Genomic DNA, 24,290 nt, shown 5'->3' on the forward strand with positions numbered 1-24,290 from the left:
TCTCAGCATGCTACTGACTAAATATGAATACCCTGGACCTTTCGGCTAATTAAAAGGTGTAGTTAAAAGATTTTAGCTTCATTGACCCCTGTGACCTTGAAAGAAGTTCAAGGTCATTCATTTTTATAATTATGGTAACCCTATGGCATGCCACCAGCAAAATATGAGTATCCTGGACTTTTGGGTTAGTTAACAAAAATCGTTCAAAGAATTTAGCCTATTTGACCCCTGTGACCTTGAAAGAACGTCAAGGTCATTAATTTTCACAACTTTTGTAGCCCTTCATCCCAGCATGCTACAGGCCAAATATGAGTACCCTCAACCTTTTGGTTAGTTAGAAGAAGTCGTTCAAAGATTTTAGCCTATTTGACCCCTATGACCTTGAAAGGAGGTCAAGGTCATTCATTTTCACAACTTTTGTAGCCCTTCATCCCAGCATGCTATAGGCCAAATATGAGTACCCTCAACCTTTTGGTTAGTTAGAAGAAGTCGTTCAAAGATTTTAGCCTATTTGACCCCCGGTGACCTTGACAATACGTCAAGGTCATTAAGTTTCACAACTTTTGTAGCCCTTCATCCAAGCATGCTACAGGCCAAATATGAGTACCCTGGACCTTTTGGTTAGTTAGAAGAAGTCGTTCAAAGATTTTAGCCTATTTGACCCCTGTGACCTTGAAAGTAGGTCAAGGTCATTTATTTTCACAACTTTGGTAGCCCTTCATCCCAGCATGCTACAGGCCAAATATGAGTACCCTGGACCTTTCGGTTAGTTAGAAGAAGTCGTTCAAAGATTTTAGCCTATTTGACCCCCGGTGACCTTGACAGTAGGTCAAGGTCATTAATTTTCACAACTTTTGTAGCCCTTCATCCCAGCATGCTACAGGCCAAATATGAGTACCCTGGACCTTTTGGTTAGTTAGAAGAAGTCGTTCAAAGATTTTAGCCTATTTGACCCCTGTGACCTTGAAAGTAGGTCAAGGTCATTTATTTTCACAACTTTGGTAGCCCTTCATCCCAGTATGCTACAGGCCAAATATGAGTACTTTGGGCCTTACGGTTATTGAGAAGAAGTTGTTTGAATGAAAAGTTTACGCACGGCGCACGGCGGACGGCGGACGGCGGACGACGACGGACGGTGCATGATGACTATAGGTCATCCTGACCCTTTGGGTCAGATGACCTAAAAATGTCAGATGGGGAATGGATTTTATCTGATAAATGGATTTCCTGGAAAAAAACAACATTTCCTTGTTTAAGTTTCTCTTTCTACACATTATTCAATTTATTGAATTACATATCATTGGTATATGAATAATCTACTGAACAATATTCTCTGCACACTATCTGAAATGTTAGCATGTCAAAACCAAAGGAAGATAAACCAAAACAAAATATATGCTATACTAAAGCTATTTTTTTTTAATTTGAAGTACACACACTCAGATAAAAATGATCAGCAATATGCTAATGGTTATAGCTATATATATTGTTCTGATACCTTTAAAACCAGTATTAAAAACTAATATTTTTATTTTTGCATACCGTATATGACTACAGGACAACATTTTGCACTCCCACATATGTGTATAAGTTTGTAGACTCTGATATTGTATACAAGTATAAAAAGGTCAAAATCAATAACAAAGCAACATGCACATGTACATATAATGAGGTCAAGTAAAATTTATGAAAGTTAAAAACTAATCTGTCCATGTGTATAGTGATGGGTGAATGGTTTGATTCTCCCTCACTATAATATACTTCTCATTTGGTATGGAACTGTGGTGGCCAAGTGGTTCAATAGTTAAGATGTCACAACATATTATCACAAGCCCTCAAGCCACCTCTAAGTTGGGAGTTAGAATTCCGTGTGACACATCATTTACCAGCCACTTAAGGCTGGTCTACAGTTTATCACCACATACTCTGGCTTTCCCCCTATAAACTTGCCAGGTCCTGATCAAATGATTTCGACTATTAACAGAACATTTTACACTAATCTAACCAAACCCAAGCATTTGAGAAACGGAATGGTCTGAGCTATTGCTTTGGTCAAAATTTTATGAAATGCTTCCAAATCAACAAAAATGTTTATAGTTATAAATTTCATGAAATGATGGCCAAGTATAAGTAATCCTACCAGTTAAGGAATAACCATCAAGTCACAAAATGTGTATACAATCTACATGGATCAGACAGTTATCAGTACTAAGAGAAACAAATGATTATCACAAAATCTCCAAAAACAATTAAACAGGTCAGCAGATAAGGGTTTTCATCAATCAAAATAAGTTGAATATTGATCACAATATTAATTCCACCGTCTTCAAATCTACAGGATGAACCCGCCCACCCAGAGATACACAGGTCGTTATCCTGGTGCCGGACCAGGACATCCACTGATCAATGAATTGGACACGGCCTTCCACTCATCATTGGGATGGTCCATTTAGGTTAATGGGGATGTCAGTATTAATTGAGTCTGCACATGTCAATCAATTGTAATGAACTCAATTATCTCGCTCATAATTTGTTTGTCTATTTATCAAGTTCCAACGACAATGCACAGAGAATGACCCCAAGAGTTTGACTTTTTCATTTATCGCATCATCTGATATAATCATTATCTCTTCATTGTGTTCATATTGTTCATGCCAATTAATTCAGGATATTGTATATTCAACCAAAGTTAAAGCTACAGTAGGGCTGAATCAGTATGCCGTTATATACCAGTACAAACCGGTTTCAGCAGTGTACCAATTCTTTAAAATATGTAAACATGCTGTTTATAGTTGTCTAAACGACTCAATTAACCTGTCATAATATAAATTCTAGTCAAAATATTTTATAATATTATGAAATATCATTCAAGAAAAAACAGTTCATCTGAATTGAAAGGAAGTGTCAAACATCTGTGTCACCTAGATGTAACGGAAATGTGTTTTCATAACAAAGATTTACAAACTGACAATGTGGTAATGTGACAAATTGACAATAACATCAACAGGAAAAACCAAAAGCTTAAGGTTTTAATTGCAAGTTATAAGATTTTTCATAAAAAACTCTAATTTTCAATGTTCAAAATATATCAATGGTCAATTAAATTTTCAAAAACAGCTCCAGCTGTCATCTGTGTATTTGTCAACATGTATAATATATTTATGTATTGTTTCAGCTCTTTCAATACATATGTACCTATAAGGCCTAATCTGTAACAGTGATTACCTATGTTGACAGATAACTTGACACCATTCCTGGTAAATGATAAAGCATTTGTGGGATAAGGAATTTTCTGAGGATTCAATATCAGATCCTGATCATCCAGATACAGGAAAATGTCTGTGGACCACTGTAAAGCACTGAACTGCAGTCAGTTTATAATCATGGGAGGGTGAATGCCAACTGGACAACGGCAAATTTAATACCAGACCTCAGGATGATATCTGAACACATGCAAGCTTCTGGGGCCTCTATATGCAGCTCATTTTGTGTTCTAATCTTTCCCGGTGGGGGGAACAATAGTCAAATTAGTATATTTTCAGGGTTTTTTCAGTGTTTGTCAAGATAGGCGAATGAATTATATAAATTAAGAAACGTACTTTTTCAAAATTATATAAATACAGATCTTTTAGTTTAAGTATCAACCAATATGACTATTAATTAGTTTACAATCACGATAAATATTATCTATGTGTTTCGCAATAAACATTTAATGAAACCATACTGCTTCATCTGTTCAGTCATACATTGTTCTTATATAAACGCATTATACAGTGAAAGCAAGGATTGTATGTTAAATATTTATTATGCTCCCATGCAATGATTTCTAGCTTTATACCAATAATATACACACGGTAGGGAGAATACCGACTTGTGAACATCCAAAGACTCGGGTATTAAATATGTATAGTATAGCGTTCCATCAGTTGATCGGGTCAGGTGAAAAAGTATATCATGTGTTGTGTTAGGCCAAGTGTATGTACACAAACACAACACGTGACAGGAAACACCACTGTATATTGTATAAACACGTTCGTATGGAAACGTACGATTGTGTAATGACACCAGAGTCATTCATTCGATTCGTCACCGTGTATATAAATGTTTACATTGTCTATGTTTTCATTAACGACTTACCGTGAAGTGCAAATAAATGAAGGGGTAATGAATGAGGGACGGTTCGCCCCGCAAACGTAGGACCTTCTTCTGGTGAGCTAGAATCGGAATCGGGAGAGCCAGCTCCCCGTGTGTTACCGTTAGAACTAGGAATTGTCATTGTCCCTGGGCCCGGCCCGAAACTCCCTAGACTCCGGGCCCTCAAACGTGCACTTGCAGAAGAGGTTGCACCTAATGTCATTTCTGCACCTGTACCACTCGTGCCTGGTGCACTTCCCGAGAATGTCCGCACGCGAGGCGCACTCGTGCTCTGTTTTCCGCCCATTGTCACAACTAAGGATACTTTAAATGCTTATCCTTGAGTTTCAGTATGGATCGAGTTCGGTTCTCCATGTATTTATCAAGAAACCACCTTTGTTTGAAGGGTTAGCCATTGTGAACATTGCCCTCCGCCATGTTAGTCTTCCTTGTTTTGCGTCATGGCACCAACACAAATCGTGACGTATTCATCATGTGATTAACACAATAACATTAACAGGCCAAACTAAACGATAAATGATTATGGGTCACGTATAAGAAATAAGTTTGAATGATAAAAAAATCAATACCAGATATTCTGTCTTAACAAAAACCCCAATATTTTTACGTAGTCCTACATTTTTTTTTCAAACACTACTGTAGATCTAGACCGAAGCTTAATTAATAATTAAGTGGTCAAATCCGCTCAGTTACATTTTTAGTTTGTGTTCGGGGAGCTCTTCGGGTTTTACTGAAACAAGTCCTGATTTGTTCCTTCATTGTTATACCTAAAGTTGTATTTTTACAAGGACGTATATGAAAATGATAAGTCACACTGTGTTTTGGGGAAGTACAATGCAGGAGTTCTTGTGTTTGTGTACTGACCGTGACGTTGGGCGACGATTTTCCTTTGATATCCGCCGGCGCAGCCTTTGATGTAGCTTGCGGGTGCGAGGGTTACCGTCTTACTTTCTGAGGGGGACCGTAATTTCATTAGCTGTCGTGTTTTTTAACGAAAATTTATTTATAAGACATAACTGCTCTAAATATCAAACGTTGTGAAATTTAATAAACTTTATATTGGTGTTTCGTTTGACTCGATAAGACAAATATTGTTGAGAAAAATGGTTTTTATTCCCGGTTCATATGTGTCTCGCGTGGTGTTTAGTAATATAAAGAGACAGTCACGAATCCTTCTCACTTTTGGGGCCGCGGTGGCCGAGTGGTTAAGATGTCTCGACATATTACCACAAGCCCTCCACCTCTGGGATGCGGGTTCGAATCCCATGTGGGGCAGTTGCCAGGTACTGACCGCTGGTCGGTGGTTTTTCTCCGGGTACTCCGGCTTTCCTCCACCAACAAACCTGGCACGTCCTTACATGACCCTGGGTGTTAATAGGACGTAAAAATAAACAAACCAAAACCTTCTCACTTATAAATCCTTGATTTTTACAACAAAACATCGTCTTTTTTAGTTTTGGAAGGCTTATTATTTTCATTTCACGAGTAAGTTGTTGATTTTTTTTTTCTTTTAATACAGACAGCTCCGATCATTCTTTATTATACATAAAGTTTTTACACAAAATCTGGTCTTTTCTTGATTTGGAAGGTATTTTGGCGTCTCATCACTTTATATGTTTCTGGTTTTATTAGGAATCGACGCAAAAGAAATGGTGTAAGGGAGGGTACTCTAGCAATCTTCATTTTTTATGACAAGAGTTGTCGTTCGTTTAAGTAACTAGTTTTATGGATTGTTTTGGACTTCTTTTAATCACGTGATCTAAAAATGTCGGATTCTGTTTACAACTTGACGCACAGCTGATCGCAAAGGATACAACTGTTTATGCATATCATGAGCCGTTGTCTGGCACAATTGCATACTGTAAAGTGATCTTAAAATTTGATCACGACATTTAAAAGTCAAAATGATGAGATCAGTTCAAAATCCGGACTATATTAGAAGTGACGAATATGAAGGGGAGGATGTCGGATTGTTATCTGGAGAACAGAAAGGCACAAAAAGGATGCCTTCGGGTATGTGCATCGATATATAGTGCTACATGGGAATAGGCTTACATAAACACGTGGTTGTTGGTCGACAAAACATGGACACATTGAGTCAATCCATGTGGTCAATCAGAGATCTATCCAAATCTGGTTCGATACATTACAATACAGTGTGCTAAGCTTATACGTGCGTGTAGTATATATGGTTTTTTTTAAGTGGATTAGTTTGCGTTGCTATTGTTTTTGATACATTTTTACTCTTCCCTCATAAGAAAAGTAAGGACTCAATTCTTGTGTAAAATAAATGAAAGCACAAGCTATGTACGGTTTATAAGCTTTTGGCCCCCAAATCCATAAAAAAATAAACCTGTTATTTATATATAATTAGTGACTAAATTGATGAATATATTATCAGATATCGAGTTCATCTTTGATAGAAAGTTATAATAGTTATGTATCAATGTAGTTGTAGTTGCTATGGTAACCATCCTAAATATGCAAAAATTATGAAAATGTAGAAATTGAGTCAAATTTAGCAGTTTTTAGCTATATTTTTCATCTAGAAATCATATAGCGTATCATAAAAGAAATTTTATATTTCTCCTAAAGAAGTATCTGAGGTGCCTACATATTCTGATGAAATATTAAGTTTGTTAAAGATTGCGCTCTAATTTGTTTCAAATTAGACAAAAACTATTAAAAAATAGGCAATAAAAGGGGACACTTATTAATGAACCAAAATGCAAGTTGTAGATGAAAAATATCAGCAATATCTCTCTTTCTGTACTCATGACACATTAATCTGTTACAGTAAACATACATGCCTTCAGAGATTTAAATATCATTGGGATAAGTAACTAGGGATGTTCTCGCGATATCACGTACCCACCTATTGTTATCGTAAACGGATGAACAGTTACCGCGAGACCAAGCCGTGCGTCTGCGCACTAATAGCTAGAGGCGAGTTATCATAGTGTTAGCCCATGAAGCTGTGTACGGCATTTTACTACTATATATGACTATACGACTATATACAAACCACTAAACATCGAAAAGTATCTCATAGCTTTTTTTACTGTTGCATTAGAGACGCTAATCTCATGCATGTATATTTAACCATTTATGTAAATATTACCATATATCTATATAAGCCAAAAATGGCTTTCCAATGATGTTGGACTGATGAGATACTGATGAGATATTTCTGTGTTGTTTTTTATGAAAAATTGTAAAATTAAAACCTATGCATTGAAAATTCTGTAAGCAATGATCAAAATGTTGGTAAATTTTGGTGAATAATGACATATTATAAAAGCTTTTCTTGATTCGTTAGAATGAAAAGTACGACACATATAAATTTAATGAGTTTAACCCTGGAAATTCAATTTTGCTTTAGTAAAAAAAATTGCTTGGTAAAGCAAGATATTTAAATGAATTATATTCAAATTTCTGGTAAAGCGGAATATTTACATTTCACTTAGATTTCACTTTTATTTCAACATGGTTCTATGCATTATAAATAAAACTGTTTGGGAAAATTAAGATTAGAAAAATATTATCTAATTTACAAACTTACTGCATAGCCTTCGAGACTCAAACACAGGTAAATAGACCCCCGTCGAGTTAAGTGAGGCGATGACCTGGGGCGGTGGCCAGGTGTTCTGACCGACGGTTCACCTGATGACAGTAAGACACCTGTGATTATAGCAGTTGCAAATCACTTTCCTAATTAGATATCAAATTATGCTATCTATCACAGCTCGATCGGCACTGTATCTCTTCGCCATGATATATTGGGTACCTTCGATAATTTGTTAACACTTGTACTTGAGCTTTAAAAGTTTCCATATGTACAAACTCAATCAATAGAAAATTATATTTGAAAACTAAATAAATGGAAATCAGTCAATTATTGAAATCAGAGTATGTGGGTTTAATTGTGCTATCTTTCACGACCCTATCTGAACAGTATCGTCGCCATTATAAATTTAGGGTAACTTCGATGATTTGTGTACAGATTTACCACCAAAAATTCAAAAGGTTCAATATGTTCAAATTTAATCAATTTAATATTTTATCATGTAAAATTTACCAAGCAACAAATATTTGAAATTTTAATGGAAATCAGTCAATTATTGAATTCAGAGTATGTGGGTTTAATTGTGCTATCTTTCACGACCCTATCGGAACGGTATCGTCGCCAATATAAATTTAGGGTAGCTTCGATGATTTGTGTACAGTTTTACCTCCGAAAATTCAAAAGGTTCAATATGTTCAAATTATATCAATTTAATATATTAACATTTAAAATTTACCAAGCAACAAATATTGGAAAACTAAATGGAAATCGGTCAATTATTGAAATCAGAGTATGTGGGTTTTATTATATTAATATTTCACGGGGCGATCCATTGTATCGATCGAGGAAGTAATCATGCCGGGATGAGGACATTCACAGTTAGCATTACGTTTATTTAGTGTAACACCTCTACAATTATGAAAAATGTGATGGATTGTTCAAATAAATTACATTTTCAATAAAGAGCAAACTTTATGCTATTTGGTTTATTTTATGTTCATCACCTGAATTATAGCCTAGATCGCTTCATCGGACGAAGCGTAGTTTCAATATGGCGTCGTTAGACTGTACTCTACTGTAGACACGCGATGCACTCTGGGATAGCTTCCGCTGCGGGCGTCGTTAAGTAAGGCTATGAGGTACCTTCTTTTCCCTACTATTTAAATCTCTGATGCCTTTTAACCTATGAGACTGCATTATTATGTCATGATTTATATGTAAAAGACTCAAGTTCATTTAATAAAGGATACATTGCTAATGTTAGAGGCATCACATGTTGTAAAACATAATTAAATCCATGGGTTGGGGGTGTTTATATAACTTCAATTCCTTCTGCAGAAAAGGGATCGAGGGATGCTTAATTATACAGGGAAGGGCACTAATTTCGACAAATATGGTAGGTCATCAATGGCCACCTTTAATTGGTGTGGTTGTTTTTAATATAAACTTTGGGTGATGATTGATTACGGTATAGGCATCATCATCTGACATTATCATCATCATCTGTGTTGAAACAAAAAAAAGATTACCTGGGTATTGATTTTTAAGTCTATATTTTAAGTATGTAATATCAGCCATACATGCATGCATATAATATACATACAATATGGAAATGCATACAGAGCCAACATTTTCTCCTCTTCATATATTTATGTATATAGATTACCAAAATACACTTGAGTGTAGCTAGCTAACTAATAAATAAGTAACATTTACACCCTAGTTTAGCTATGAGTGCACTATATATTCAAACTTGTAGTACGTAATGTCTAATCTATACTACAGGTAAACAAGTGGTGCACTATATACATCCATGCAGTCAGGTATATAACCACTACAACCCCTACACAGGTGTAGTGGACAGTATATGTTCAACTGGACACCTGTGTTAGATATGTATATACCTGTAATTTTTACCTATTATTAGACATACCTTGTCTTACTTATAATAACAGTTGCTTTTCAGTCTTACAAATACAATGTAGCAAAATTGTCTGACTTTATTGGGAGATATGATATAATGTAATCTACACATTCTAGCCTGTATCCACTAATCTGCATATCTTATATATGTATCACATATTGTATAACTTTAGGCACACAGGTCTGTTGTCATAGCCACTAGCTATAGGCTAATTTCTACCTCAAACCCCACCCCCACCATAGGTAACACCTTACCTGAGATGATCAGGCAGGTGTCACAACACTAAACAAGGTGTATACTGGTTACCTATATCTTCCTCACTAACCACAGGGGTCCATTTATAGCATCCAATTCAGTTGATTTCATGCTGTGACAGCCTTGATCTGTACCAGTATAACCCAATAGTGTAGTCTATCATAGAAAAAGAAAGAAGAATTGTTGAATTTGTCAGAGAATGATCAGGGTAAAATATACCAGGGTAAAATTGAATTACTATAGAAGAAAATGACTATTGTCCCTGGAGTGTAGCTTGATCTGAAAGCTTCACCTCTCTATGTAACTGAGTTTGGTGCCATGTAGGTATATATAGATAGGTATGTACAGATATATCACAGGATTCACAACGCAAAAAATAAGTTGTACTAGTCTAATGTACATTTATAATATTGTTTTCTTTAAATTGTGGACCAGTTATCCATGTCATGACATACCATTCTGACCTTAAAGGCCCACTACCTTTCTGAAATGGCTTTTAATTTTTAAAATGGGAATGTAAAACGAGATAGATTATTTTGTAGAGTTGCAGAAGTTGTTAACTTACTGTTAATACTACACATATCATCACCTTCTGAACAATTTTATTAAAATAAATAAAATGTTAATTTTCATAATACGGGTCATCTTATGATTCCCACTGTCGTCCTAAATACCGCGCAGTAGTTGGACTATCACTGCACCAGAAGGCAAAACAGCGAATTGATTCGATCTCCACTGTTATCATATGTATTATGCAGGAAATCTTGCATATGTTTGGTGTTGTAACCGCATCTTACAATGTAGACCAATGGTATATATTTTCTAATGTTATTTACATGTTTAAGCAACCTTTATGTTTTGCCCCGGAAAGGTAGTGAGCCTTAAATTTACCGTATTTAAAGTAACCATCCATCAGATAATTATACATATAAAGATAATCAATTGATAGGTAATGTTGAGTACGGTTTGTAATGACAATCAATGTTTATATAGTAGTTGATATATATATATCTGTCCTGTAAATTGACCTACAGTATAGATACTGATACATTGACTTTTTGTACACAGATAATAATGATTTATATAATTCATTTCATGATGATCAAACTTCATAGGAATACAATTTTCACACCTTAGTCAGTGGCCTGAATAACCTACGTACCAGTCATTCCACTTCCAATATAAATTTTAAAAAATATCATTATAAGTAGATTGTGTCATTAAGGTTCTTTTATACATTGTATGTTGTCATTACAAGAACCAAATTAAAACATCCAAGGGAGACAACTTGTTCAATTGTGGGTTTTTTTGTGTACCGGTAGATGTTTTGTCCCCAAAAAGTAATATAAATTGTGCTGTTGATTTTAAATTATTGGGCAGTTATAATTAGTTATAGCATTAAGTATAATTTGTTTATTTGTACAGGTTCAACATGGTACGCGTCAGTGTTTTTGGTGGTCAATGCAGCCCTGGGCGCTGGTTTACTCAATTTCCCCGACGCCTATCACAAAGCTGGTGGTGTAATGGTGGCGGTAATCATACAGGCCGTAAGTCTGTCTTACCATATATAGTAGATGGCACTATATAATAATTAATGTGATGGAATATGAAATGCTGCTTATAAATACCATGATTTGGGCTATATGCTCATGATCAATCTATAAATAAAATTACCTTACTGAAGGAGTTTGGTGGTTAAACATACATATATAGTATAAAATCTTTGGTGTTTGTGGTAGTATAGCACTTCTGATGATCTTTGATTGTGTTACAGATATTTTTGGTGTTTGTGGTGGTAGCGCTGATGATCCTGGCCTATTGTTCAGACATCAACATGACGTGTAACTATCAAGACGTGGTACTATCCGTGTGTGGTAAAAATGCCCAGCGTTTCTGTGCCTTTACCATAATGACGTATTGTTTTGGAACCTGTATCACATTCCTCATTATAATAGGCGACCAATGGGAAGAAGGTAAAGTAACTATATATAATGTTCACCACAAACTATTTAATGATGATGGTCCGCCATCATTACATTAAACATTCATGTGTCATTATACGCCTGTTAATTTTCACTTAAATATTCAATTAAATATAACCAAAACATAAAAATGAGACTTAAGTGGATAGAAAACTTACATTCTGGCTACAGATCGAGGTACATCTATATTTCACAAATTAAATTTTCATGACCATAATATTATGACCTGGGAAATTGTAGAAATATGATTCCTACGAAAAGTAACTGTCAGTATGGTATTTATCTTAAAATAAGTCATAGCATCCGATGTCTCATTGGAAATGGCATGACTTATTGTAGTGTTTGGGTTTTTTTTTGGCATTTTTTATGGATGATTTGTTAAGAATTGACTCATTTTAGAATCTTGTTTACTTGAAGTCACATAATGATTTGAAGTATTTGTCCTTATACTGAATATTCAATGGCCAATTGAGTACTGAGATACTTCAAAAACTTTAACAATACTGCATAAATATTATCCCTTCACTGATACTGGAAATACTGCAGTTGTACAAACCTCAAACACAGGTTACATAATCAAAATCAGTAGGCTTGTTTTTGCTTGTAGTTATCCAGTTTTATCAAAAGGACGTTAGAATACCTGGGTATCTGTGATGTTTGTTTAACACTTTGATATTTACCTGGTAGAATACCTGGGTATCTGTGATGTATGTTTTAACACTTTGATATTTACCTGGTAGAATACCTGGGTATCTGTGATGTATGTTTTAACACTTTGATATTTACCTGGTAGAATACCTGGGTATCTGTGATGTTTGTTTTAACACTTTGATATTTACCTGGTAGAATACCTGGGTATCTGTGATGTATGTTTTAACACTTTGATATTTACCTGGTAGAATACCTGGGTATCTGTGATGTATGTTTTAACACTTTGATATTTACCTGGTAGAATACCTGGGTATCTGTGATGTATGTTTTAACACTTTGATATTTACCTGGTAGAATACCTGGGTATCTGTGATGTTTGTTTTAACACTTTGATATTTACCTGGTAGAATACCTGGGTATCTGTGATGTATGTTTTAACACTTTGATATTTACCTGGTAGAATACTGGGTATCTGTGATGTTTGTTTTAACACTTTGATATTTACCTGGTAGAATTCTTGGTATCTGTGATTTTAAAACTAGAATACCTGGGTATCTGTGATTTTAACACTTTGATGTTTACCTGGTAGAATACCTGGGTATCTGTGATGTTTGTTTTAACACTTTGATATTTACCTGGTAGAATACCTGGGTATCTGTGATGTATGTTTTAACACTTTGATGTTTACCTAGTGTTCCTGTTCACGGTGAGACACATATACTGTGATGACCATCCCTGGTATATGAACAGGATCTCTACCATCTGTTTATCCTCGCTGATACTCATCCTTCCTCTCTGTTTTCCTCGGCGAATAGACTTCCTGAAATACCCAAGGTAAGTACTTGTATAAGGCTGGAAATCAGCCTATAAAATACTGCAACTATATCAGGAAATTGGCTGCAATGTGAATGATACAGTATAAGGGGAGGTAATCCAATTGAAATTCAGATGAGAATTTCTGTAAATACCCAAATTGGAATCTTAGCTAACTAATAATGGATGGATATAAACTTAGCTCTGGTAAGTATCTACATTTGCTAAATATCAATGAGTAAGATACAATATATAACTTTGAAATGTGTTTCTGATTTACTTTGAAAGCTTAAGTATGATATTGTAAATGCAAAACATTCTTAAGAAGAGAAAATGATTAAAGACTATAAACAAATCATATGGGTTGGTAAGGAGTATACATGTTTTGATGGTGGGAGAAAGCTGCATTTTAAAGCCAAAAAAAGTTACTTTTATTATGACATATAAGACCAATAATATAAAGAGAATCTAGGGCATGGCTAGAGCAGGAACTGCTGGTGCTATGGCTTTCCTCATCAACAAATCACATGGTAAAATAAATCAGCTTACTTATAATTAGTGGACACACAAGTAAAAGATATATGCAGAAATATCAAAGGAAAGAATCTTTTGAAGTTGCTACAAAAATTGTCTTAAAATTAAATTGCTGCTTTCGATGTTGATGATCACAAGGATTAAATTACGTGTGTGTATAATGTGCCTGCAAAAGACACCAGTATTCCACTTTAGTTTGTCTTAATATTGAATTTGAGCAGTGACAGTGAAATATGCCACTTTAATTTTCCAGTGCCCTCGGTGTAGTTGGAATTCTCTATGTAGTTGGGTTGGTGACAGCCAAATATGTCACTCCTCATCAAGCTCCTGATCATATCACCACAGAGTAAGTATTATACCTGTTAATATCATATCTCTTTATATCATAATCTGGTTAATAACATGTTTGTCTAAAATGTCACATTTCATTCTCAACACTTCAATTCATGTGTGTGTGTTTTAATATTTTAGAGGTATAAATTAATGATTTCATGTAAAGAAAAAGTCTGGTAAATATTGAAATAATAACATGATGAATATTCATTGTAAATACAATTGAGAATACAACAGAATGAAATTTACATCAGTTACTCTTGTCAGGGATATTTTGAATAATACGTGTCTTGATCTGTCATTATCTGTCTTGTTTTGACAGGCCACGGCAGTGGATGGACCTGTTCTTAGTTGTACCAACAATTTGTTTTGCGTATCAGGTAATATTTGCTTCAATTTCAGCTATTTCCAAATATCTTATTGACAATTTCTGCTGTTAATTAGGAAAAGCAATAACTGTCATTTGGCAAAAGAAGATATACCAACTTATATTTATCACATTTGTTGCCCTGGATGGAAGGGTTTATGAGGGGGGGCCTTATGATATTACAATGGTAAGTACTGTACCGAAATGGCTAGCCCAGAAGTACACTCCCTTGAGATTGGAAAAATGATGTGTTGAGGAAAGCTCAATACTAGTGGTTAATTGTTTGTGAATGATTATATCATTATTATTTTATGTCATACTTCTTTTCCCCTTTCAGTGCCATGTAAGTGTTATCCCTATCTACTCGTGTATGGAGAAGAGAGGGATGAAGGAGTTTGGTAAGACTATTGGTTGTGCCATAGCTCTGTGTGTCCTTACCTACACAGTCGTGGCTGCCTTTGGGTACCTGACATTTGGGGACGCTATCACTACCGATATATTACTGTCTTATGACCCCGACCCATCGGTACTTGTCGCAGTCATCCTTATCGCTGTCAAAACCTACACCACATATCCCATACTGCTCTTCTGTGGCAGGTGAGTTTTGTATCAGAGTGAATCAGGGGTGGAAATATAATAACAATGGTCTTGTTATTGATACCATCAGTGAACAGACTATTGTTATAATAATTGTTTTATTGAAACAATTTTCCAAAGGTAAGAAATTAATTAATGAAGTCATGTCTTTCTCTAAACATAATCATAAGTTTATTTTTATATCACCTTATATATAAGTAAATCACTTGCCTCATTGGAGAAATATTATCAATTTTTGAGAAAGTAATGAACCATTTTTTTGAACATGGCGATGATATAGACCAATCAATACCTGCTCCTGGGGGTACTCTAGGTAAACACACTTCCAAAGTACAGGGGTTTTGAGATCATAAAACGACGTGGGTAAAGTACAATTTACCGTCGATTAGTCCCACTATCCAGTGATTATGACGTCATCATTTTATATGATTTTGTGACGTCATGATCTCCGAAGGTGGGATTAATCGACAGTAAATCGTACTTTACCCATGTCTTTTTGGGATCTCGAAACCCCCATATTGATTTACCATTGCTATAATTGTGTTGATGGTAAATGTGTGTCTGTTTGTGAACAGGGCAGCCTTAGATTGTCTGTGGGTGGATATTCGTCGTATGACACCTGAACGAATCGAGGAGACAGAGCGACCACGAAGGATCTTTGTCACCCTGATATGGTTCTTAGCTACGCTAGCCATGGCTATATTTATACCTAACATCGGAGTAGTCATTCAGATCCTCGGTGCTTTTGCTGCTATATTTATCTTTGTTTTCCCAGGTAAGATTTCCCTCCCCTTAATTTCAAATGTTACTGTTTTTACAGAAATGAATATAGAATGAACATGAAATTTTAATGGGAATTACGTAAATACAGAAACTAACACATGGCGAAAATTTTTGTTCATTTGACAAAGGACATTTCAACACGAAAATTTCCACTGCACGTTAAGTTTTGTGAATGTATAAACTATATAATATTACCTAAAGAAACAAAGATCACTGAATGTTTGGTACACCTTTAGCAAACTTCATAAGGTTTGTGATCAGAGAATTCTTGATTTTGTTCAGATCAAATTACCGTTTATAAAAATTGTAATACTGTATTGTCTGCATCTTAACTTTAAATTTTACTGATGAGTATAAATAGAGTATAAGTACATTGTATGTGACAATTTTATACTAAAATAATAAATGATACAAATTACCATTAAAATACTATACATGTATAACTCTACTTAATATGCATATTAACCGTAAATTTTACCACGTACATGTAGTATAAATAAGAATATATTTTTCATATAACAGTTACATTGTAGTTGTTTTATTATATCCTACAGGTATGTGTATGGTAAAAGCTGTACAGATGAAGGCAGATGGTGTCTGGACTAGAAAACTACAGGCTATGATGCTGTTTGCCTGTGTGTTTATCGTGATTGGAGCGTTTATATTTGGTTTAACTCTAACACAGTCTATACTGAGTGATTCGGGTGGCGTTAAGGCTGACAAGTCTAAGTACACGTGCAAACACTAACCACGATATTAATACACCACTGTAATATAGCATTGTTATGTATGTATAAGTAAGAGAAGGCGATGTTAAGGTTATATTTGTAAAGAATAATTTAAATTCAACTTCAGAAGTAAAGTTGTAGTCTCCTTCTAATGTTGATTTTGGCCCTATGTAGAAAATCTGTCAATTTGAATCATCTTCTGAAGTATTGACTGTATGATTCTGTGAGTGTTCAGGCTGGGCTCATATTAGGATTGTGTGTTTGTCTTGGAGTTTTCGCAAACATTTCCAGGTAAAAGTCGTTACAAAATTTGTTAAAATGAGTCCCAATTCATACAGCAATCAATTGCAATGTAACAACAATACTCAGGTTTAGATGCATTGTTTTATTATCCTATCAATGGGATATTATGTGAGAGAGAATGGATTTTATGACTCAGTTGTTTATGTCATAGATTATTTTTATGAATATTTTTACAAACCAAAATGACGATGCATTAATATTGTATATTATCATCAAGTTTTCAGAAATACTGTTAAAGTTATGTATCACTCTATTGCACAATATCATTGTCAATTAGCTCCCTTGCTTCCACAAATCTTCTTTTAGATTTTTTTTTTAAAAAGTATATCAAATTTATTTTAAACAACTTTGTTTTCTTGTAAATGTTCAAAGGTGAAGCACAAACTGACCTTCTAACCTCTATATGATTTTGTTATTATAAGAATTCTGTTTACTTGATGGTGCAGTTTTTTGACAGTTCAGCATTGTATCAAATACATGTTAGCAGTCAGTGTTGTGATACATTGTTATATTAAGTGTATTATTTGATATATTTTTAAAAAGTTGATTATTGTTTTTTTGGTCAGTTTCTGGAATAATTCCCATATCTTTTAACCTGAATTGTGTGTACTGAGTATATTACACTGTCTTTTTGCTTTAAACAGATTTTATTTTATTTTTTCATTTGAAAAATTATAATAAATGTAGTTTTACAAAACAACAAATTTATGTTGCTATTTGGGATTGGTAAACTATTTTATGATAAAAAAAATTATGATTTTAATTTGAACAGCCTGTTTAATTTGCTTTTAATAACCATTAATTAAGAAATTAAATGACTATTTTAAACTGTAAGCCCTTTTCAGTAGTGTTAAATTCACTTCTGTCTACTGGGTTATAATTGGTTTTATTACATTCCAGATTTTATTTGAAACTTTGTTTGTTGCTTTTATGCTGACCACATTTATGTTCATTTTCATGTAAATCTTTTTGTTTGTGTGTATTTCTGTATTTTGTTTAATGATTATTATTGATATTATACCTTTTACTTTCAAAAGGATTCCATTGGGGCACTCTGTTCTACTGTAACTTAACTTTCAATACACAATAGTGTATAATAATTCATCTGATTAAAATGCAAAATTAATTGTCACTGTGTCAATATACCGTACATGTCTACATTATATATAATTATGTACATTATATTTTTAATTGACCTTTGCAAGTACAGAAGTTATATATGATTGTAGGTATGCAGTTTTACCATATTGATATTTACATGTATGTAAATGTAAAAAAAGGATAATTGATTTATTTTCACTTTTGATGGAATAGGGCATTGTCTTATCAAATTTTAGTTAATAACATACATATTAATACAGAATCATCTACCGTTAATTACACTTTTTTGTGTATTAATTAAATAATTGTGATAGCAGCATTAACACCTGTTTATAGACACAACCAGCACCATGAGATTAATCCTTGCCATAAACATGTATGGACAATACCAAATTTTACATAAAACTGTCTTTGTAACTGGTTGTGTTTTATATGTGCTTACAGAAGTGACACTATAAACTTCTGCTTTACCGACATACTATAAACTTCTGCTTTACCATGAATTTACTTTTTATTATAAGGACATTTGAGTGCTTAGTGATACTAAATGCTAAAAGTGTTGTTTTGTTGAGGGATTTAATCTGAAACTCCAAATAAGGAAAAAATAGAATCACAAAACTATCAAAAGCTCATAAATAAATGATTTGGACATTTTCAATAAAAACTAAAAATGAAGTCTAAATGTCGTTGATCAAATATTAAAATTAGAAAGTATTGAACCTGAATTTTGATAAATAGTTGGACTATTGAGTGGCTACTAAGTTACAAGATGGCATGTTTGTTCTCATCAATAATTCTATGAATTATGTATCGTTAATATTTAAAAAAAAATTGTGCAATATTCTTTTTCAACTAGTTAATATTCATGTTTGTCAAAATTGAAATATGTCTGAGTTTGCCATTATAGCAAACACTGCAAATTTATTTTGAAATTCATATTCATCATTATTTGTTATAGTCATTGATTCATTTAATTAGCTCACCTGGCCCGAAGGGCCGGTGAGCTTATGTCATGGCGCGGCGTCCGTCGTCCGTCGTCCGTCCGTCCGTCTGTCCGTCAACATTTCCTTTAAATCGCTACTAGTCATAGAGTTCTGCATGGATATTAACCAAATTTTGCCACAAACATCCTTGGGAGAAGGGGAACAGAACTTGTATAAATTTTGGCTCTGACCCCCCCGGGGGTAGGAGGGGCGGGGCCCAATAGGGGAAATAGAGGTAAATCCTTTAAATCGCTACTTGTCATAGAGTTCGGAATGGATTGTAACTAAATTTTGCCACAAACATCCTTGGGGGAAGGGGAACAGAACTTGTATAAATTTTGGCTCTGACCCCCCGGGGGCAGGAGGGGCGGGGCCCAAGAGGGGAAATAGAGGTAAATCCTTTAAATCGCTACTTATCATAGAGTTCTACATGGATTGTAACCAAATTTGGCCACAAACATCCTTGGGGGAAGGGGAACAGAACTTGTATAAATTTTGGCTCTGACCCCCCCCGGGGGCAGGAGGGGTGGGGCCCAATAGGGGAAATAGAGGTAAATCCTTTAAATCGCTACTTGTCATAGAGTTCTACATGGATTGTAACCAAATTTGGCCAGAAACATCCTTGGGGGAAGGGGAACAGAACCTGTATAAATTTTGGCTCTGGCCCCCGGGGGCTGGAGGGTGGGGCCCAATAGGGGAAATAGAGGTAAATCCTTTAATTCGCTACTAGTCATAGAGTTCTGCATGGAATGTAACCAAATTTGGCCAGAAATATCCTTGGGAGAATAAGAACTGAGTTTTGTATAAATTTTGGCTCTGGTCCCCGGGGCAGGAGGGGCGGGGCCCAATAGGGGAATTATAGGTAAATTCTATAAATTGCTACTTAATTGTCCTAGAGTTTTGTATGGATTGTAACTAAATTTGGCCACAAACATCCTTCGGGGTAGGAGAACAGAACTTGTATAAATTTTGGCTCTGACCCTCAGGGGGCAGGAGGGGCGGGGCCCAATAGGGGAAATAGAGGTAAATTCTATCAATCGCTACTTCTCATAGAGTTCTGCATGGATTGTAACCAAATTTGGCCACAAACATCCTTTGTGGAAGGGGAACAGAACTTGTATAAAATTTGGCTCTGACCCCCAGGGGGCAGGAGGGGTGGGGCCCAATAGGGGATTTAGAGGTTAATATTAAAATTCCTTCAGAAAAGAAACAATGAACCTGTATTCAGAAAATTATTTGGCATTACAAACCAGGTGAGCGATACAGGCCCTCTGGGCCTCTTGTTATTTACAAGTATTTTGTTCATCTTAAAAGCTTCTGTCTTTATTTTAGTGTTTTAGGGATATTTCCTTGACTGTATGCATCTATTGTGAAAAATGTCCTCTTGCAGCAGTAATTAAAGCAACAAAATATGTCCTTGTAAAGAAGAATTTCTTCTATGATAGCTACATATTCGAGTTGACCATTAGAGACCCTAGGTTTTGTCCCTTGTATAAAGACAGTGATCAGTGAAGCATGTGCTCTGTCACTATGTAATTAATGATTCCAAAACAAACTCTTTTTAGTGGATCTTTTCACTAAAACAGCATTGTTTAGAATGGTACAGGGGTGTATGTTACTAGGTTTATTTTGAGAAAATTACAGCATTTACCTAGATATTATTTTATCATTATAATGTCTTAATCTTGGAATTAAATACACATATGATGTATTAACTTTTAAAATTTGGTGTAAATGGATTCTGAATTCATTCTATATAGTGCATACTTGAATGAGATTATTTATTTTCTTTTTGTCATGTAACTTTTGTGTTCATGGTCATTGCAATGTTTGAAGATGTGCTTATAACGTGTATTACCTTGAACAGGGTTTTTACCATTATAGTGTATTCTGGCTACCATGATTTAGATTTCTCTGTCTCTTGTTTGTTTTAGTTTTACAGCCCATCAACAGCTTGTTTAGGGCCAAATTATTAACTTTATATTAAAGTAATGTTTAAGATAATATTGAAACCATTGAAATAAAAATAGGTGGTGTCCAAGGACATTTGAAACATTGTAAGTGACAAACAATATTCTTCAGTTAAAGTTCAGAATTTTCAGCCAAATTTAAAGAACATGAAAAAATATATCAGAATAAAATTTTGTATATGTAAAAAAAACTTTATAGATATTTCTATAACATTCTAATTAGGAATGACTTTATAATCAATCCACCATGTCAGTCAATTAGTAGGTACAAGTGATGTGCAAAATAAATTGGAATTGTGGTATTTGGATCAAGTCTATGTAATAGTGTATATTATGTATATGAGTAAAAGATTATTTGTTGACACTTCCTAATCAATTCCTTTAGTGGTGTGACCATAGGCCAGTGTTATGACAGTATGCTTGTCTGTGTCCTCTGAATTCATGCGAGTAATAATGACACACACATACTAGGTTTTGTTTGACATAACCACCTGGAATGTCTGAAAATAGCTGACTTCATGAATTCTTTATTGTTGTAGTCCTTTTATTAAGGATTGAAATGAGTCTACAGTTAGCTTGTTACAGTTTGTTTTGTTTTGTTTGATGTAGGAGTCTTGTAGTTGTGTTTGCTTGCTGTCTTGTTAATGATAATGTGGGGAAGGGGACGGTCTAGAGTCAGCCCCTTTGTTAATGCCATGAGTGAGATTTTATTATTTGCTTGTTGTCATTTGCTATCAGGAAGGAAAAAATGCTTATTTATATTTATGTTTGATAGATGTCTGATTAAAATTCAGGCATTATTTAATATTGAGCATTAATTAATGATAAATTGTTATTTATGTTAGAACTATATGGAAATTATAGTCATTATCTATGCAATGGTTTTATTAGAACCTCTTATTATAACTACTTGTATGTATATTTATTGTGTTCATAATCATTTACTCGTATATACATTCAATTGTCAGTGATATTAACTCATTGAAATCCCACCTTATGGAATTTATCCTGTGACATGACAATTAAAACTTGCAGAACAAAAGGTGGACATTATCTGTCATACAGATAAACTTACAAAATAAAGTTCTCCTCTCCCCAAGAATTTAGGTATTTCACACTGTCAGACTGCTGTTTTAAGTAAACATGCTTTGGTTTCTATTTTGTAGTGACAGTGTCCTGCTGATTAAGTTTGGATTCCCCCCTTAATCCATGTCTACGTAAATATTATGTTATGGTACGTAGAAGTCATAGTGTATTGAATTATAAGGTAGATACCACTGTGGCCAAGTTAAGTTGTGTAATAGTCTGTCACTGGCCCTAGAGCCCTTATACATGCCTTTGGGGCCAGACTAGGATTTATGCCAAGTAGATTAGCTATGGGTTGGTGGGTGTTCTTTAACACTAGCTTTCCTCCAACAAAACCTGGATCGTCCAAAATCACACCAAATATTTTGTCTTTATGGATTCGAAGTATTTTTATTTTTTCACTAAACATTTATTTGAATCATAAGTGATTGCAGAAATTTAATATTTGGAAATATTATTCTATAAATGCAAAAATGATATGTAAAACCTTCTTTTATTATCGTATTCAACCCAATAAGCGCCCAGGGCATTAAAAAAAATGAAAAATTATTGCAAATCCATACATTTTGTGTAGTTTTGGTCTTTATTCATGTCTGGGCAATTAAAATCGAGGCCTCAAAAATGGGGAGGGGTGCTTATAGGGACATGGGTGTCTATTGGGTCGAATCCGGTAATAAGATTTTAAATGAACTGTACTATTAATTAAACTCAATTCATTAATCAAACCTCCTGCCTACACATTTAGTATTAATGTCAAATACAGATGAACTCTCTCAAACACACTGTACGTCATTGTCTCATTCACCAAACATTTGTGATATATGGTGGTATTAAGAAATGCCACATGAGAGAGACAAATGATAGTTTCCCAGAAATAAACATATTTTTTCATTATCTTAGTGGTTTTGTTTTGACTTAAATGTTTCATGATTAAGACAATCCACGCTTTATAAGTAAACTTAGACGAAGGCTTCATTATAGGAATTAATACATGTTTTGGTACTAATAGGAAATTACTTTTTTGGGGTAGAAGAACATCTATATAGTCGATACTATGTGCCTGACAATAGTCCCACATACCATGTAGATACTGTATCTATAATGTGAATAGTCCCACGTACCATGTAGATACTGTATCTACAATGTGAACAGCCCCACGTACAATATAGATACTGTATCTACAATGTGGACAGTCCCATGCACAATATAGATACGGTATCTACAATGTGAACAGTCCCACGTACAATATAGATACTGTATCTACAACGTGGACAGTCCCACGTACCATGTAGAAACTGTATCTACAATGTGAACAGTCCCACGTACAATATAGATACTGTATCTACATTCAGTCCCACGTACAATATAGATACTGTATCTACAATGTGGACAGTCCCACGCACAATATAGATACGGTATCTACAAGTGAACAGTCCCACGCACAATATAGATACTGTATCTACAATGTGAACAGTCCCACGTACAATATAGATGCTGTATCTACAATAGTCCCACGTACAATATAGATACTGTATCTAAAATGTAAACAGTCCCACGTACAATGTAGACACTGTATCTACAATGTGAACAGCCCCACGTACCATGTAGATACTGTATCTACAATATGGACAGTCCCACATACAATGTAGAAACTGTATCTTAAATGTGAACAGTCCCGATACTGTATCTACAATGTTAAGAGTCCCACGTAAAATATAGATACTGTATCTACAATGTGAACAGTCCCACGTACAATAGTCACTGTATCTACAATGTGAACAGTCCCGCGTACAATATAGACACTGTTTCTACAATGTGAACAGCCCCACGTACCATGTAGATACTGTATCTACAATGTGAACAGTCCCACGTACAATGTAGTCACTGTATCTACAATGTGAACAGCCCCACGTACCATGTAGATACTGTATCTACAATGTGAACAGTCCCACGTACAATGTAGTCACTGTTTCTACAATGTGAACAGCCCCACGTACAATATAGATACTGTATCTACAATGTAAACAGTCCCACGTACAATGTAGACACTGTATCTACAATGTGAACAGCCCCACGTACAATGTAGACACTGTATCTACAATATGGACAGTCCCACATACAATGTAGACACTGTATCTAAAATGTGAACAGTCCCGATAC

At 34.7% G+C, this 24,290-nt stretch overlaps 2 protein-coding genes across 2 annotated transcripts in view; one reads left to right on the top strand and one right to left on the bottom strand.

Annotated features, from left to right (window-relative positions):
• Nucleotides 1-4,618, bottom strand: part of LOC138315778 (E3 ubiquitin-protein ligase ZNRF2-like) — a 31,035-nt gene extending 26,417 nt beyond the window's left edge. The window contains exon 1 of the mRNA XM_069257036.1: nucleotides 4,138-4,618. Coding sequence (XP_069113137.1) covers nucleotides 4,138-4,441 — 304 coding nt within the window. The 5' untranslated portion in view covers nucleotides 4,442-4,618. The remainder of the gene's footprint in view (nucleotides 1-4,137) is intronic.
• A 1,296-nt stretch (nucleotides 4,619-5,914) lies between these two features.
• On the top strand, nucleotides 5,915-19,722 carry LOC138315779 (sodium-coupled neutral amino acid transporter 7-like). Its single transcript, XM_069257037.1, has 9 exons — nucleotides 5,915-6,168; nucleotides 11,325-11,446; nucleotides 11,674-11,872; nucleotides 13,225-13,366; nucleotides 14,133-14,225; nucleotides 14,535-14,592; nucleotides 14,917-15,176; nucleotides 15,752-15,951; nucleotides 16,514-19,722. Exons 1-9 carry the CDS (start codon nucleotides 6,060-6,062, stop codon nucleotides 16,705-16,707), a joined length of 1,377 nt encoding a protein of 458 aa, XP_069113138.1. The 5' UTR covers nucleotides 5,915-6,059; the 3' UTR covers nucleotides 16,708-19,722.
• Nucleotides 19,723-24,290: the final 4,568 nt, after the last annotated feature.

This window comes from Argopecten irradians, chromosome 2 (assembly GCF_041381155.1).
Source record: "Argopecten irradians isolate NY chromosome 2, Ai_NY, whole genome shotgun sequence".
NCBI classification, from domain to species: Eukaryota; Metazoa; Mollusca; class Bivalvia; order Pectinida; family Pectinidae; genus Argopecten; species Argopecten irradians.